Source organism: Salmo salar, chromosome ssa27 (assembly GCF_905237065.1).
Source record: "Salmo salar chromosome ssa27, Ssal_v3.1, whole genome shotgun sequence".
Classification (NCBI taxonomy): domain Eukaryota; kingdom Metazoa; phylum Chordata; class Actinopteri; order Salmoniformes; family Salmonidae; genus Salmo; species Salmo salar.
Genome location: NC_059468.1, coordinates 43,692,756 through 43,711,081, shown reverse-complemented (window position 1 = coordinate 43,711,081; position 18,326 = coordinate 43,692,756). Strand labels below are relative to the sequence as shown.

The 18,326-nt window shown below is 43.4% G+C and overlaps 1 protein-coding gene across 1 annotated transcript in view; it reads left to right on the top strand.

Moving 5' to 3' along the window:
- Window positions 1-2,913: 2,913 nt before the first annotated feature.
- Window positions 2,914-18,326, top strand: part of necab1 (N-terminal EF-hand calcium binding protein 1) — an 82,994-nt gene continuing 67,581 nt past the window's right edge. Inside the window, exon 1 of the mRNA XM_045709760.1 lies at window positions 2,914-3,278. Coding sequence (XP_045565716.1) covers window positions 3,189-3,278 — 90 coding nt within the window. The 5' untranslated portion in view covers window positions 2,914-3,188. The remainder of the gene's footprint in view (window positions 3,279-18,326) is intronic.

Below are 18,326 nucleotides of genomic sequence, written 5' to 3'. Positions count from 1 at the left end.
GTTTTTGTCCATTCAGTTGTTTTGTAGAGTCAGTACAGTCAACAAGTTCTGTATTTGAAAAACAGTTTGTGTTTTAATTATTTAGGTTCATAAATGTAAACACATGTTCACTTGATAGTTTCCATTATCAAGTGAGATTTCCTCAGATAGTTTAATGTTCTTCTTAGCAGACACAACTCAGTCTACAGTAGGTATTATGAACAAGATGTCTAAGTTCAGGCAAAGAAGAACAAGTCTGAATAGCCCCCTGGTCAAAAGTAGTGGCCGATTTAGGTAATAGGGGGCCATTTAGGACATAAACACTGATAAAACAAGTGGACCCCTCCTAAAGTTTACACTTTGATAAACCTAGAATGTGAATTATTATTGTATACAAAGTCTAAATCACATTTCCCCATAAATACATTGTGATCCATAGCACATCCTGAAGATAATAACAGCATTCAAACTTAAAATAATTCGTAGTCAATATTTCATTAGACAAGCTCAGCGCTAAGTCAATTTCTGTTCTTTGGACAACTACAAATACCTAGGTGTCTGGTTAGACTGTAAACTCCCCTTCCAGACTCACATCAAACATCTCCAATCCAAAGTTAAATCTAGAATTGGCTTCCTATTTCTCAACAAAGCATCCTTCACTCATGCTGCCAAACATAACCTCGTAAAACTGACTATCCTACCGATCCTCGACTTCGGCGATGTCATTTACAAAATAGCCTCCAACACCCGACTCAACAAATTGGATGCAGTCTATCACAGTGCCATCTGTTTTGTCACCAAAGCCCCAAATATTACCCACCACTGCGACCTGTACACTCTCGTTGGCTGGCCCTCGCTTCATACTCGTCGCCAAACCCACTGGCTCTAGGTCATCTACAAGACCCTGCTAGGTAAAGTCCCGCCTTATCTCAGCTCACTGGTTACCAATACATCACCCACCTGTAGCACGCGCTCCTGCAGGTATATCTCTCTGGTCACACCCAAAGCCAATTCCTCCTTTGGCCGCCTTTCCTTCCAGTTCTCTGCTGCCAATGACTGGAACGAACTACAAAAATCTCTGAAACTGGAAACACTTATCTCCCTCACTAGGTTTAAGCACCAGCTGTCAGAGCAGCTCACAGATCACTGCACCTGTACATAGCCCATCTGTAAACAGCCCATCCAACTACCTCATCCTCATACTGTATTTATTTATTTTGCTCCTTTGCACCCCATTATTTCTCCTTTGCACATTCATCTACTGTCAAATCTACCATTCCAGCGTTTTAATTGCTATATTGTATTTACTTCGCCACCATGGCCTATTTATTGCCTTTACCTCCCTTATCTCACCTCATTTGCTCACATTGTATATAGACTTCTTTTTGTACTGTATTATTGACTGTATGTTTGTTTTACTCCATGTGTAACTCTGTGTTGTTGTATGTGTCGAACTGCTTTGCTTTATCTTGGCCAGGTCGCAATTGTAAATGAGAACTTGTTTTCAACTTGCTTACCTGGTTAAATAAAGGTGAAATAAAAAAAATAAAAAAAATAAAAAACGATGTGAAATGGCTAGCTAGTTAGCGGTGGTGAGCGCTAATAGCGTTTCAATCAGTGACTTCACTCGCTCTGAGACCTGAAGTAGTTGTTCCCCTTTGCTCTGCAAGGGCCGTGGCTTTTATGGCGCGATGGGTAACGATGCTTCGGTGGGGTGTCAGTTGTTGATGTGTGCCAGAGAGTCCCTGGTTCAAGCCCAGGTTGGGGCGAGGAGAGAGACGGTTACATACGGTACCATTTCAAGGTCGACCAAGGAAGTGGATAATAGACATTTAGCTATAAGACTCTAACATTTACGGCGTTGTTTAGTAAAGTCAGATTTTTCCTAAGAAGAAAAAAAGCATCCTATTGCATGTCTATCATTCCTGATGGTAATTTCTCTTGTCACAACTGTGTCCACTGTTATGTCATGATCAGAAGGAACTCTTTTATCCATCCACATTCAGAGCATTGCATTGTGAAAGGCAATGACTTTATATGACCATGTATTGCAATGTGAAAGATGGATTTCTAGAATAAACACTGATTCAGTTTGGTGAAAAAGTGACTGTATGATTTTGCGTGTTGTACTTAAGTCAATTGAAAATGTGCTTTAGAGTTTTGAAACAACTTGTATTTTTGAGTTTTTAATAAGAGTTCCATGTGCTTGTGAAAATTTCACCAAAGCGATAAAAAAATAATGTAAATGATGTGTTTACTGTGATATAATCTGTGGAATGTATGTTTGTGTGCATTATATTAAAACACCACTAGAGAGCGCTGTTGTACAGGCTTCTTTCACAGCGTTCTCATTTCCTCTGAGTTGTCATGTCTCACAGTCAGTCAGTCGTGTTGCTCCTGAATATCTCGTTTTAAATCACAGAGGAGGAACTATGTATATTAGTAGCATAGACTACTAATGTAAAATGTGTGTTAGAAAAAGTAGGAAGAGGTAAGACTGTTGTAAGAAAAAGTCCCGAGGCCTATATACTATGTTTATGTCATTTGTCAGATCACTAACCTGTTTCAGGCCACCTGCTCCTTATTCCTAAATCACTCACAAAATACACATTTACATTTACATTTTACACGCTTGCTAAATACACGCTTGCTAAATACATTTGATCATTTACCTAAATAGGGTAGGCTACATTTAAAAATATATATATATTTGTAAGGTATCTTGTAAGATTACATTTACTCTCATCACTATCAAATAACATTAGCATTTGCTACATTGTGAAATTAAAAAGGTATGTAATCACGCAATTCCACTAATTAGGATCTAATTAGCCTGCCTATTATGACTTGTTGAAATATATTTAATTTAAAAAAAATAGTCCAACATTTGTTTTACGTAACATCGTTATAAGAAACATGAATAATGATCTTCATTGGGATGCAAGAGACATTGTTGCAGCAGCCCGCCGCTCACCATCTTCCCTCTTTATGACAGATAAACGCGTTCCTTCCGGTCGAGACGCGCACCGCAACCGCAACCTGTTGAAACGCAACGCGGTAGCCGGTCGCATGAATTCTGTCGGATCATATCAGCTGATCTTACGGTCGTTTTATTTTGTTGTTGACTTTTAGATTAGATTCATTCAACTGCACACAACTAGTTTATTACCGATATTAAAACCAACAACAAATAAAGATCATCTGTTAAAATGGATTGTTCTTCTGAGGCGGTGCAGTTGCTCTCGGATGAAGTCACCGCTCCAATGGAATTGAAGAAAGGAATGTCCATATTTCTGGATGTGAGTACTGTGTATGACTTGAGGCATGCGGTCTTTATCCAGAAAACATGTGTATTGTTAACGGTATTCCCCTTGATGCTGTGACTGTGAGACCGTGAGTGTGAGTTACATCGACAGGGAAAAACAGAAAAACAGGATGAATGGCAGTTCTACCAAGTTTCAAATAACTTCTCCATAGGCTAATCGATAAAGAAATATATTCAGCATTTAAAAAAAAAAAAACTGATTTACATACCTCTCTTTAATTTAAGCAGGACACATGCCAATAATATTTCCATCCGTCCTTCTTGGGCTATGATGTTTCATTTATAGGCTAGCTACTTTATCTCATGTAACTCATAGATTCATTATTTGTATCGCTATATATTCCATACATGTATACGTTTATTTATGTATACTTACACATATATATATATATATATATATATATATATATATATTCAATACCATATATTATGTAACACATAGATGAATGATTTGAAATGTTTTATTACACTACTCTGTGTCTGTGTCTGTAAAATCCCCACAGGGTCTGTCTGCTGGCAGGGCTGCCTAGCACCAGACGTGTTCAGTTCACACAGTGTTATAAAGTCAATTCATGTGACAACGGTCAATTACCAAATACCACCCTATTCCCTATATAGTGCACCACATTTGACCAAAAGTAGTGCACTATGTAGGGAATAGGGTGCCATTTGGGAGTTGGACAAAAAGTTGACCTTTCCCGTTAATGCATCACCTGCTGGGTGCGTCATAGTTGTTTGACCATCATTTGGAGTGTTACCACTTCCAGACTCATTCCCACCGATACTTGCTGCACCAATTAGCTCAATTGATTTCACACAGATCCTTACAGATCTTTATAATGTATTTGTCTTGCTGTATAAATGAACATATTTTTTAGGCTATAGACAGGTTGGTTGTTTAGCAACAAAACAGAAGGTGCACAACTATGGGGCAAAACAGACGGGATTGTGGGGCAAAAACAGACGGGATTGTGGGGCAAAACAGACGGGATTGTGGGGCAAAAACAGACGGGGTTGTGGGGTAAAACAGACGGGATTGTGGGGCAAAAACAGACGGGATTGTGGGGCAAAAACAGACGGGATTGTGGGGGAAAAACAGACGGGTTGTGGGGTAAAACAGATGGGATTGTGGGGGAAAAACAGATGGGATTGTGGGGCAAAAACAGACGGGATTGTGGGGCAAAAACAGACGGGATTGTGGGGGAAAAACAGACGGGTTGTGGGGTAAAACAGATGGGGTTGTGGGGTAAAACAGACGGGATTGTGGGGGGAAAAACAGACGGGATTGTGGGGCAAAAACAGACGGGATTGGTTTCGATTGAAATCAGTCAAAACACCTCAAAACAATACATGGAATCAAGAACAACATTAAAAGAAGCTGAAACGATCAAGGATTCTCCACTTGGCGGTTTCTTGACACCGTTGCTAGCTATCTGACCACTCAGAATCATATCAAAGCACGGCATCAATGAAAGCGCATCATTTTCCTGATGTTGTCAGCCAATTCCCGTCTATTTGCATAGTCTGGATAATGTAACCAAACATCTCATATATCCATGTTGTTTTGTAGATTTTAAAATATTCTGTTTTATAATCATCTAATGATGAAAGATAGTGTTGCTTTAATCAGAAGTCTGTATAATTAAATAGTAACAACATATGCCTTATTCTTGATTGGGGTCATTAGTAATGGATAGTTGGTGAGGAGTGATATTGAATTGAAATGTCAATACTATTGACAATACATATCAGTGCCAGTGATTCATTTGAGCCGGATCCTGCCGGAACAGGATTCTGCCGGAACAGGATCCTGCCGGAACAGGATTCTGCCGGAACAGAGGATTCTGCCGGAACAGGATTCTGCCGGAACAGAGGATTCTGCCGGAACAGGATTATGCCGGAACAGGGTTCTGCTGGAACAGGGTTCTGCCGGAACAGGATTCTGCCGGAACAGGATTATGCCGGAACAGCCGGAACAGGATTCTGCCAGAACAGGATTCTGCCGGAACAGAGGATTCTGCCGGAACAGGATTATGCCGGAACAGCCGGAACAGGATTCTGCCAGAACAGAGGATTCTGCCGGAACAGGGTTCTGCCGGAACAGGATTCTGCCAGAACAGGATTCTGCCGAAACACGTTCTGCCGGAACAGGATTCTGCCGGAACAGGATTCTGCCGGAACAGGATTATGCCGGAACAGGATTATGCCGGAACAGGGTTCTGCCGGAACAGGATTATGCCGGAACAGCCGGAACAGGATTCTGCCAGAACAGGATTCTGCCGGAACAGGATTCGGCCGGAACAGGGTTCTGCTGGAACAGGATTCTGCCGGAACAGGGTTCTGCCGGAACAGGGTTCTGCCGGAACAGGATTATGCCAGAACAGGATTCTGCCGGAACAGAGGATTCTGCCGGAACAGGGTTCTGCCGGAACAGGATTCTGCCAGAACAGGATTCTGCCGGAACACAGGATTCTGCCAGAACAGGATTATGCCGGAACAGGATCCGCCGCCTCTCAGTTTCGCCGGGACGCATCTTTTTCTCAGCGCGTTTAAGCGAAAACCACGCTCCCGTTATTCAGAGAGGGTAAGCTCATTCCGGGGAAGCTCAGATGAGTTGCAGAAAAACCAAATGTGGAGACTGAGGTTGGAGTTAGCTGAGTAGAACAGGGTAAACAGGTCCTGAGGGGAATCCAAGGTAGTTAGGTGGTGAGATGTGGAGCGGGAGAGTCCGGGTGGCCATTTGATTAGTTATTCAGCAGTCTTATGTCTTGGGGGTAGAAGCTGTTAAGGAGCCTTCTGGACCTAGGCTTTGCGCTCGTGTTGAGCTGGCCTGGGGTTATGGTTTGCGTGTCATTGTAGCCGATATAGACCAACGAGTGGCCATTGCTGTGTTGACAGAGAGAAGTACGCCTGCATCTCTCACTTTCTATGATCTCTCATCTCCCTGCTCTGATAGACATGAGCATCTCTCATCTCCCTGCTCTAATAGACATGAGCATCTCTCATCTCCCTGCTCTGATAGACATGAGCATCTCTCATCTCCCTGCTCTGATAGACATGAGCATCTCTCATCTCCCTGCTCTAATAGACATGAGCATCTCTCATCTCTGCTCTGATAGACATGAGCATCTCTCATCTCCCTGCTCTAATAGACATGAGCATCTCTCATCTCCCTACTCTGGTAGACATGAGCATCTCTCATCTCCCTGCTCTGGTAGACATGAGCATCTCTCATCTCCCTGCTCTGATAGACATGAGCATCTCTCATCTCCCTGCTCTGATAGACATGAGCATCTCTCATCTCCCTGCTCTGATAGACATGAGCATCTCTCATCTCCCTGCTCTGATAGACATGAGCATCTCTCATCTCTCCAGTGTTGCACTTAATAATTAGTGTTCTTCTAGAATCATAGCCGCAGGAAAGGGTTCCGGAGGTGCAGCAGCACACCTGATTAACTGAAATACATTTGTCAAAGTTATACAATCACTGCTGTCAGACAAATCAAGATCCTGTTGAAAAGAGAAGACTAATCTGTCTGTAGGCTACCACGTTATCAACTTCCAAATAGACCTATTGAGCAAAGTTATACAGGAGTAGTATAAGATTTTGGCACGAGGACATTGGCCGTCGCTGGCGAGTGAAGCTGAGCATCATCTGGTGACTGGAACGCTGTTTTAGGACTAGAATTTCCTCCTCATATTGTTACAATATGTGTGTCTCCACAGACCTAGGCTTATGTTATTGATTGATGCAAGACATGTTCGTTTTCATTGATCTCAGATTCTCAGTTTTGTCAGTGTCATTGTATATATATATAGCCTGTAAGTTCCATAATTTACGAGGTATTCATAAAACTCTGCGGAAATCTCCAGGCATCTAAAAATCATGTAGAATTGTATGTAAATGCGTTTATAAACGGCACATTTTTCCCCCCCCCCCACTAAAAAATGTTCCCCATGTGTTCAATTTCTGCAAGCGCCTCTCGCTACTCTACCTCTCTATGCCACATTGTAAAAACAATAATAATGATTTTAATGCTTTATTATAAAAGTGATTTTTCTTTCATGCGTTCCAGTATTTCAGAGCTCCCCAGGTCATCTCCCATTGACAAATGAATCACTGGTCAGTTTATAAAGGCATAGTACTCACTGTCCCTCTGAATACCCAGGAGGTTGTCTTTGGCAGTCTGTCTTTTATACACTGAACTAAAATGTAATTACAAAATGCAACAATTTCAAAGATTTTACTGAGTTTTACAGTTCACATAATGAAATCAGTCAATTGAAATAAAAATTAATTAGGCCCTAATCTATGGATTTCACATGACTGGGAATACAGATATACATCTGTTGGTCACAGATACTGTAACTTAAAAAAAAAAAATAAACGGTAGGGGTTTTGATCAGAAAACCAGTCAGTATCTGGTGTTGTAACGGCTGTCGGGAGAGAGAGTAGACCAAGGCGCAGCGGAGTTAGTGTTCATCATGATTTTAATTGACGTAAGAACACTATACAAAACTGAACAAAAACACCACAGCAAAACAGTCCTGTTAGGAAATAATCTAACAGAAACAATTACCCACAAAACCCCAACGGAAAAACAGGCTCCTTATGTGTGACTCCCAATCAGCAACAACCAACTACAGCTGTGCCTGATTGGAAGCCACACACGGCCAAAATCAATGAAACAGACAACATAGAAAATGAGCATAGAACGCCCACCCAATGTAACACCCTGGCCTAACCAAAATAAAGAACAAAAAAACCCTCTCTATGGCCAGGGCGTTACAGGTGTGTCCACCATCAGCCACATGCGACTCTTCTTCTTTCGTATATAGTTGATCAGGCTGTTGATTGTGGCCCTGTGGAATGTTGTCCGACTCCTCTTCAATGGCTGAGCGAAGTTGCTGGATATTTTTTATTTACATTTTTTATTTAGCCATTATTTATCTAGGCAAGTCAGTTAAGATCAAATCAATCAAATGTATTTATAAAACCCTTTTTACATCAGCTGATGTCACAAAGTGCTGTACAGAAACCCAGCCTTAAACCCCAAACAGCAAGCAATGCAGGTGTAGAAGCACGGTGGCTAGGAAAAACTCCCTAGAAAGGCCAGAACCTAGGAAGAAACCTAGAGAGGAACCAGGCTATGAGGGGTGGCCAGTCCTCTACTGGCTGTGCCGGGTAGAGATTATAACAGAACTGTGGCTCAGTTGGTAGAGCATGGTGTTTGCAACGCCAGCATGGTGTGTGCAACGCCAGGGTTGTGGGTTCGATTCCCATGGGGGGCCAGTACAAAAAAAATAAAAAATAAAATAAAATGTATGCGCTCACTACTGTAAGTCACTCTGGATAAGAGCGTCTGCTAAATGACTAAAATGTAAATGTGACATGAGTCTTCAGTAAAGACTAAAAGGTCGAGACCAAGTCTGCGTCTCTCACATGGATAGGCAGACCATTCCATAAAAATGGAGTTCTATAGGAGAAAGCCCTGCCTCCAGCTGTTTGCTTAGAAATTCTAGGGACAGTAAGGAGGCCTGCGTCTTGTGACCGTAGCGTACGTGTAGGTATGTACGGCAGGACTAAATCGGAGAGATCGGCAGGAGCAAGCCCATGTAATGCTTTGTAGTTTAGCAGTAAAGTCTTGAAATCAGCCCTAGCCTTAACAGGAAGCCAGTGTAGAGCGGCTAGCACTGGAGTAATATGATCAAATATGTTGGTTCTAGTGAAGATTCTAGCAGCCGTGTTTAGCACAAACTGAAGTTTATTTAGTGCTTTATCCGGGTATCTGGAAAGTATAGCATTGCAGTAGTCTAACCTAGAAGTGACAAAAGCATGGATACATTTTTCTGCATAATTTCTGGACAGAAAGTTTCTGATTTTTGCAATGTTACATAGATGGAAAAAAGCTGTCCTTGAATAAGTCTTGATATGTTCGTCAAAAGAGAGATCAGGGTCCAGAGTAACGCCGAGGTCCTTCACAGTTTTATTTGACATGACTGTACAACCATTAAGATGAATTGTCAGATTCAACAGAAGATCTCTTTGTTTCTTGGGACCTAGAACTAGGACCTCTGTTTTGTCCGAGTTTAAAAGTAAAACATTTGCCTCCATCCACTTCCTTATGTCTGAAACACAGGCTTCCAGGGAGGGCAATTTTGGGGCTTCACCATGTTTCATTGAAATGTACAGCTGTGTGTCATCCGCATAGCAGTGAAAGTTAACATTATGATTCCGAATGACATCACCAAGAGGTAAAATATATAGTGAAAACAATAGTGGTCCTAAAACGGAACCTTGAGGAACACTGAAATTTACAGTTGATTTGTCAGAGGACAAACCATTCACAGAGACAAACTGATATTTTTCCGACAGATAAGATCTAAACCAGGCCAGAACTTGTCCGTGTAGACCAATTTGGGTTTCCAATCTCTCCAAAAGAATGTGGTGATCGATGGTATCAAAAGCAGCACTAAGGTCTAGGAGCACGAGGACAGATGCAGAGCCTCGGTCTGACGCCATTAAAAGGTAATTTACCACCTTCACAAGTGCAGTCTCAGTGCTATGATGGGGTCTAAAACCAGACTGAAGCATTTTGTATACATTGTTTGTCTTCGGGAAGGCAGTGAGTTGCTGCACAACAGTTTTTTCAAAAAATGTTGAGAGGAATGGGAGATTCGATATAGGCTGATAGTTTTTTATATTTTGTGGGTCAAGGTTTGGCTTTTTTCAAGAGAGGTTTTGTTACTGCCACTTTTAGTGAGTTTGGTACACATCCGGTGGATAGAGAGCCGTTTATTATGTTCAACATAGGAGGGCCAAGGACAGGAAGTAGCTCTTTCAGTAGTTTAGTTGGAATAGGGTCCAGTATGCAGCTTGAAGGTTTAGAGGCCATGATTATTTTCATCAATGTGTCGAGATATAGTATAAAAAAAACTTGAGTGTCTCCCTTGATCCTAGGTCCTGGCAGAGTTGTGCAGACTCAGGACAACTGAGCTTTGGAGGAATACGCAGATTTAAAGAGGAGTCCGTAATTTGCTTTAAAATGATCATGATCTTTTCCTGAAAGAAGTTCATGATTTTATCACTGCTGAAGTGAAAGCCGTCCTCTCTTGGGGAATGCTGCTTTTTAGTTAGCTTTGCGACAGTATCAAAAATACATTTTGGATTGTTCTTATTCCACTCAATTGAGTTTGAAAAATAGGATGATCGAGCGAGGGGCTCTTTGATACTTTACGGTACTGTCTTTCCAAGCTAGTCGGAAGACTTCCAGTTTGGTGGAGCGCCATTTCCGTTCCAATTTTCTGTAAGCTTGGTTGCTTGCTTCAGGGCTCGGGTATTTTCTGTATACCAGGGAGCTAGTTTCTTATGACAAATGTTTTCTTTTGCTTTTAGGGGTGTGACTACGTCTAGGGTATTACGCAAAGTTAAATTAAGGTCCTCAGTCAGGTGGTTAACTGATTTTTGTACTCTGACATCCTTGGGTAGGTGGAGGGAGTCTGGAAGGGCATCTAGAAATCTTTGGGTTGTCTGAGAATTTATAGCACGGCTTTTGATGATCCTTGGTTGGGGTCTGAGCAGATTATTTGTTGCGATTGTATACGTAATAAAATGGTGGTCCAGGATCATGAGGAAAAACAGTAAGATCCACATTATTTATTCTAAGGGACAAAACTATATCCAGAGTATGACTGTGGCAGTGAGCAGGTCCGGAGACATGTTGGAGAAAACCCACTCAGTCGATGATGGCGCCGAAAGCCTTTTGGAGTGGGTCTGTGGACTTTTCCATGTGAATATTAAAGTCACCAAAAATGTGAATATTATCTGCCATGACTACAAGGTCCGATAGGAATTCAGGGAACTCAGTGAGGAACGCTGCATATGGCCCAGGAGGCCTGTAAACAGTAGCTATAAAAAGTGATTGAGTAGCTGCATAGATTTCATGACTAGAAGTTCAAAAGATGAAAACGCAGTCATTTTTTTTGTTTGTTGGTAAATTCAAATTTGCTGTCGTAAATGTTAGCAGCACCTCCGTCTTTGCGGGATGCGCGGGGGATATGGTCACTAGTGTAACCAGGAGGAGAGGATTCATTTAACACAGTAAATTCATCAGGCTTAAGCCACGTTTCAGTCAGGCCAATCACTTCAAGATTATGATCAGTGATTAGTTCATTGACTATAACTGCCTTGGAAGTGAGGGATCTAACATTAAGTAGCCCTATTTTGAGATGTGAGATAACACAATCTCTTTCAATAATGACAGGAATGGAGGAGGTCTTTATTCCAGTGAGATTGCTAAGGCGAACACCGCCATGTTTAGTTTTGCTCATCCTAGATCGAGGCACAGACACGGTCTTAATGGGGATAGCTGAGCTGACTACACTGACTGTGCTAGTGGCAGACTCCACTAAGCTGTACACAATTCCACAACAGCCTGCTGCCTGGCCTGCACCCTATCTCATTGTGGAGTTAGAGCCCTGTCTATGTTCATAGATAAGATGAGAGCACCCCTCCAGCTAGGATGGAGTCCATCACTCGTCAGCAGGCCAGGCTTGGTCCTGTTTGTGGGTGAGTCCCAGAAAGAGGGACGATTATCTACAAATTCTATCTTTTGGGAGTGGTAGAACACAGTTTTCAACCAGCGATTGAGTTGTGAGACTCTGCTGTAGAGCTCATCACTCCCCCTAACTGGGAAGGGGCCAGAGACAATTACTCGATGCCGACACATCTTTCTAGCTGATTTACACGCTGAAGCTATGTTGCGCTTGGTGACCTCTGACTGTTTTACATCGTTGGTGCCGACGTGGATAACGAAACAAATCGCACAGCAGCACGTAAACAGAACATATTCTTATTTACAATGACGGCCTCCTGCATGGACGGGGGCTGTTGTTGTGACATCCCAAACATGCTCAATGGGTGACATGTCTGGTGAGTATGCAAGCCATGGAAGAACTGGGACATTTTTAGCTTCTAGGAATTGTGTACAGATCCTTGCAACATGGGGCTGTGCATTATCATGCTGAAACATGAGGTGATGGCGGCAGATGAATGGAACGACAATGGGCCTCAGGATTTTCGTCACGGTATCTTTGTGTATTCAAATTACCAATAAAATGCAATTGTGTTTGTTGTCCGTAGTTTATTCCTGCCCCATACCATAACCCCACCGCCACCCATGGGGCACTCTGTTCACAACGTTGACATTAGCAAACAGCTCGCCCACACGACGCCATACACGCTGTCTGCCATCTGCCTGGTACAGTTGAAACTGGGATTCATCCATGAAGTTCTCACTTCTCCAGCGTGGTGATCATTTGCCCACGGAAGTCGGTTACAACGACAAACTGCAGGACGACGAGCACGCAGATGAGCTTCCTTGAGACGGTTTCTGACTGTTTGTGCAGAAATTCTTTGATTGTGCAAAACCCACAGTTTCATCAGCTGGGTGGTTGATCTCAGATGAACCGCAGGTGAAGAAGCCAGAAGGTCCTGGGCTGGTGTGGTTACACTTGGTCTGTGGTTGTGAGGCTGGTTGGAATTATGGTAGAGAAATTAACATTACATTTTCTGGCAACAGCTCTGGTGGACATTCCTGCAATCAGCATGCCAATTGCACGCTCCCTCAAAACTTGAGACATCTGTGGCATTTTGTTGTGTGACAAAACATTTTAGAGTGGCGTTTTATTGTCCCCAGAACAAGGTGCACCTGTGTAATGATCATGCTGTTTAATCAGCTTCTTCATATGCCACACCTGTTAGTTGGATGGATTATTTTGGCAAAGGAGAAATGCTCACTAACAGGGATGTAAACAAATTTGTGCACAAAATTTGAGAGATATAAGAATTTTGTACATATGGAAAATTTCTGTGATCTTTTATTTCATGAAACATGGAACCAACACTTTATGTTGTGTTTATATTTTTTGCATTTATAACGCTATTCCTCATGACATGCAGATCGCTGAAATGACAACTTTAGAAAGAGGAGACACCACAGACAGGAAACAGAACACTCAACCAGCAGAGAAAATCAACCCCTGCTTGTCACAGAGACAGAAAACACAGAACGCAGAAACTAAAAATAAAAAATTGCTAACACATCAAAAACACCTTCTCATTCATAGCTATAAATCAAATCAAATCTAATTTTATTGGTCACATACACATGGTTAGCAGATGTTAATGCGAGTGTAGCAAAATGCTTGTGCTTCTAGTTCCAACTAGGCAGTAATATCTAACATGTAATCTAACAAATTCACAATAACTACCTTATACACACAAGTGTAAAGGGATGAATAGAATATGTACATATAAATATACGGATGAGCGATGGCCGTGCGGCATAGGCAAGATGCAGTAGATGGTATAGAATACAGTATATACATATGAGATGAGTAATGTAGGATATGTAAACATTATATAAAGTGGCGTTATTTAAAGTGACTAGTGATATCTTTATTAAGTCCATTTATTTAACTTCTCTGGGATATGTGGGACGCTAGCGATCAACAACTCAAGGCTTTCAGCCAGACCACTGGTTCCAACAGCTCTTATTCGCTCCCCTTTTACAATAGAAGCCTGAAACAACGTTCTAAAGACTGTTGACATCTAGTGGAAGCCTTGGGAAGTGCAACCTGACCCCATTTACACTGTATATTGGATAGGCAATCACTTGAAAAACTACAAACCTCAGATTTCCCACTTCCTGGTTTGATTTTTCTCAGGTTTTTGCCTGCCATATGAGTTCTGTTATACTCATAGACATTATTGTAACAGTTTTGGAAACTTTAGAGTGTTTTCTATCCAAATCTACTAATTATATGCATATTCTAGCTTCTGGGCCTGAGTAGCAGGCAGTTTACCCTGGGCACCTTATTCATCCAAGCTACTCAATACTGCCCCCCGTTCCCAAAGAAGTTTTAAGTGGCCAGAGATTTGAGTCTGTATGTTGGCATCAGCCTCTCTGAGTAATGTAAGGTATGAAAACATTAAATAAAGTGGCATTGTTTAAAGTGGGTAGTGATACATTTATTACATCCAATGTTTAATTATTAAAGTGGCTAGAGATGAGTCAGTATGTTGGCAGCAGCCACTCAATGTTAGTGATGGCTGTTTAACAGTCTGATGGCCTTGAGATAGAAGCTGTTTTTCAGTCTCTCGGTCCCAGCTTTGATACACTGACCTCGCCTTCTGGATGATAGCGGGGTGAACAGGCAGTGACTCGGGTGGTTGTTGTCCTTGATGATCTTTTTGGCCTTCCTGTGACATCGGCTACTGTAGGTGTCCTGGAGGGCGGGTAGTTTGCCTTCGGTGATGCGTTGTGCAGACCTCACTACCCTCTGGAGAGCCTTGCGGAGCCCTGCGGTTGAGGGCAGTGAAATTGACGTACCAGGCGGTGATACAGCCCGACAGGATGCTCTCGATTGTGCACCCATAAAAGTTAGTGAGGGTTTTAGGTGACAAGCCACATTTTTCAGCCTCCTGAGGTTGAAGAGGCGCTGTTGCGCCTTCTTCACCACACTGTCTGTGTGAGTGGACCATTTCAGTTTGTCTGAGATGTGTACACAGAGGAACTTAAAACTTTCCACCTTCTCCACTGCTGTCCCTTCGATGTGGATAGGGGGGTGCTCCCTCTGCCGTTTCCTGAAGTCCACGATCATCTCTTTTGTTTTGTTAACATTGAGTGAGAGGTTGTTTTCCTGACACCACACTCCGAGGGCCCTCACCTCCTCCCTGTAGGCCGTCTCGTCATTGTTTGTAATCAAGCCTACCACTGTAGTGTCGTCTGCAAACTTGATGATTGAGTTGGAAGTGTGCATGGCCACGCAGTCATGGGTGAACAGGGAGTACAGGAGAGGGCTGAGAACGCACCCTTGTGGGGACCCAGTGTTGAGGATCAGCGAAGTGGAGATGTTGTTCCCTACCCTTACCACCTGGGGGCGGCCCGTCAGAAAGTCCAGGACCCAGTTACACTGGGCGGGGTCGAGTCCCAGGGTCTCGAGCTTAATGACGAGTTTGGAGGGCACTATGGTGTTAAATACTGAGCTGTAGTCAATGAACAGCATTCTTACATAGGTATTCCTCTTGTCCAGATGGGTTAGGGCAGTGTGCAGTGTGATGGCGATTGCGTCGTCTGTGGACCTATTGCGTCAGTAAGCAAATTGGACTGGGTCTAGGGTGTCAGGTAGGGTGGAGGTGATATGATCCTTAACTAGCCTCTCAAAGCACTTCATGATGACAGAAGTGAGTGCTACGGGGAGATAGTTATTAAGTTCAGTTACCTTTGCCTTCTTGAGTACAGGAACAATGGTGGCCCTCTTGAAGCATGTGGGGACAACAGACTGGGATAGGGATTTGTTCAATATGTCCGTAAACACACCAGCCAGCTGGTCTGCACATGCTCTGAGGACGCGGCTAGGGATGCAGTCTGGGCCATCAGTCTTGCGAGGGTTAACACATTTAAAGGTTTTACTCACTTTGGCTGCAGTGAAGGAGAGCCCACAGGTTTTGGTAGCGGGTCGTGTCAGTGGCACTGTATTGTCCTCAAAATGAGCAAAGAAGTAGAATTTGTCTGGGAGAAAGAAGTCGATGTCCGCGACGGGGCTGGTTTTCTTTTTGTAATCCGTGACTGTAGACCCTGCCACATACGTCTCGTGTTTGAGCCAATGAACTGCAACTCTATTTCGTCTCTATACTGACGCTTTGCATGTTTGATTGCCTTGTGGAGGGAATAGCTGCACTGTTTGTATTCGGTCATGTTTCCAGTCGCTTTGCCATGATTAAAAACGGTGGTTCACGCTTTCAGTTTTGCGCGAATGCTGCCATTAATCCACGGTTTCTAATTAGGGAAGGTTTTAATAGTCACAGTGGGTACGACATCTCCGAAGCACTTGTTAATAAACTCGCTCATCGAGTCAGCGTATACATAAATGTTGTTGTCTGAGACTTTCCAGAACGTATCCCAGTCCATGTGATCGAAGCAATCTTGAAGCGTGGACTCAGATTGGTCAGACCAGCGTTGTATTGACCTGAGCATGGGCGTTTCCTGTTTTAGTGTCTGTCTATAGGCTGGGGGCAACAAAATGGAGTCACGGTTAGATTTTCGCATGAGGGCTTTGTATGCATTGCGGAAGTTCGAGTAGCAATGATCCAGAATTTTGCTCTATAACATCAAAAACCTCCTTCTCTGCTACATCACTGTGTTTACCTCGAAGCGGGCGAACAAGGTGTTTAGCTTCTCCAGGAGCAAGGCATCGGTGTACGCAACATGGCCGGTTTTCCCTTCATAATCCATGCTCGCCATTAAGCTCGGGGCCCTGGGTCTGAAGCTCGCCCTGCAACTGGGTCCTGGACTTCATGGCAGGCTGCCCCCAGGTGATGAAGGTAGACATCACTGCTCCTCAACACAGGGGCCCCCAGAAGCTTGCATGCTCAGCCCCCTCTTGTACTCCCTGTTCACTGCGTGGCCACGCACGCCTCCAACTCAATCATCAAGTTTGCAGACAACACAACAGTGGTAGTCCTGATGACCAACAACGTCGAGACAGGAAGCCTCTAAGACCTCCACAGGGTGGTGCGGTCAGCCCAACGCTTCACCGGTGGTCACCCGAACCACAGCCTGTTCACCCCGCTACCATCTAAAAGGCGGAGACAGTACAAGTGCATCCAAGCTGGGACCAAGTGACTGAAAAACAGCTTCTATCTCAAGGCCACCAGACTGTCATCACTAGCTGGTCTCTGCCCAGTACCTTGTCCTGAACTTTAGTCAGTGTTACTAGCTGGTTACCACCCGGTACTCTAGCCTGCAGTTTAGAGACTGTTGCCCTGGCTACCACCCAGTACTCTAGCCCGCAGCTTAGAGCCTGCTGCCCTATGTACAGTACATAGTCTTTGTCACGCCCTGACCATAGAGAGCCTTTTTATTCTCTATTTTGGTTTGGTCGGGGTGTGACTGGGGGGGGGGGGTGTTCTAGTCTAGGTTATTTATTTCTATGTTGGCCTGGTATGGTTCCTAATCAGAGGCAGCCATTTATCGTTGTCTCTGATTGGGGATCATATTTAGGCAACCATTTCCCCACTGTGTTTTGTGGGATCTTGTTTATGTGTAGTTGCCTGTGAGCACTGCAGTAGCTTCACGTGTCGTGTATGCTTTATTGGTTTTTTTTGTGGTTGACTTATAATAAAAATATGTCGAACCGATATCACGTGGCGCTTTGGTCTGAATGTTCCTACGACGATCGCGACAGAAGATCCCACCACAACAGGACCAAGCAGCGTATCCGGGAGGAGAAGATATCCTGGGCTTGGGAGGAAATCATTTCAGGACACGAAAGCCTTCCTTGGAAGCAGATGCAAGGAGAGAAGGGAGGACAGCGACAACGCCGGGGTTCGCGACCACATAGAAAGCCCAAAAGACAGCCAGAATGTTTTTTTTTTGGGGGGGGGGGGCACACGGGGTTCACCTTCCAACAGGACAATGACCCTAAGCATACAGCCAAGACAACGCAGGAGTGGCTTCGGGACAAGTCTCTGAATGTCCTTGAGTGGCCCAGCCAGAGCCCGGACTTGAACCTGATTGAACATCTCTTGAGAGACCTGAAAATAGCTGTGCAGAGACGCTCCCCATCCAACTTGACAGAGCTTGAGAGTTTCTGCTGAGAAGATTGGAAGAAACTCCCCAAATACATGTGTGCTAAGCTTGTAGCGTCATACCCAAGAAGACTCAAGGCTGTAATCACTGCCAAAGGTGCTTCAACAAAGTACTGAGTAAAGGGTTTGAATACTTATGTAAATGTGATATTTCAGTCTATAAATTTGCAAAAATGATTAAAAACCTGTTTTTGCTTGGTCATTATAGGCTATTGTGTGTAGATTGATGAGGGAAAACATTTTTTTGTTATCAATTTTGTAACGTAACAAAATGTGGAAAAAGTCAAGGGGTCTGAATACTTTCCGAATGCAGTGTATATTCCAGACTGACATGGCTCGTTCTAATATTTATATATTTCATAATTCCTT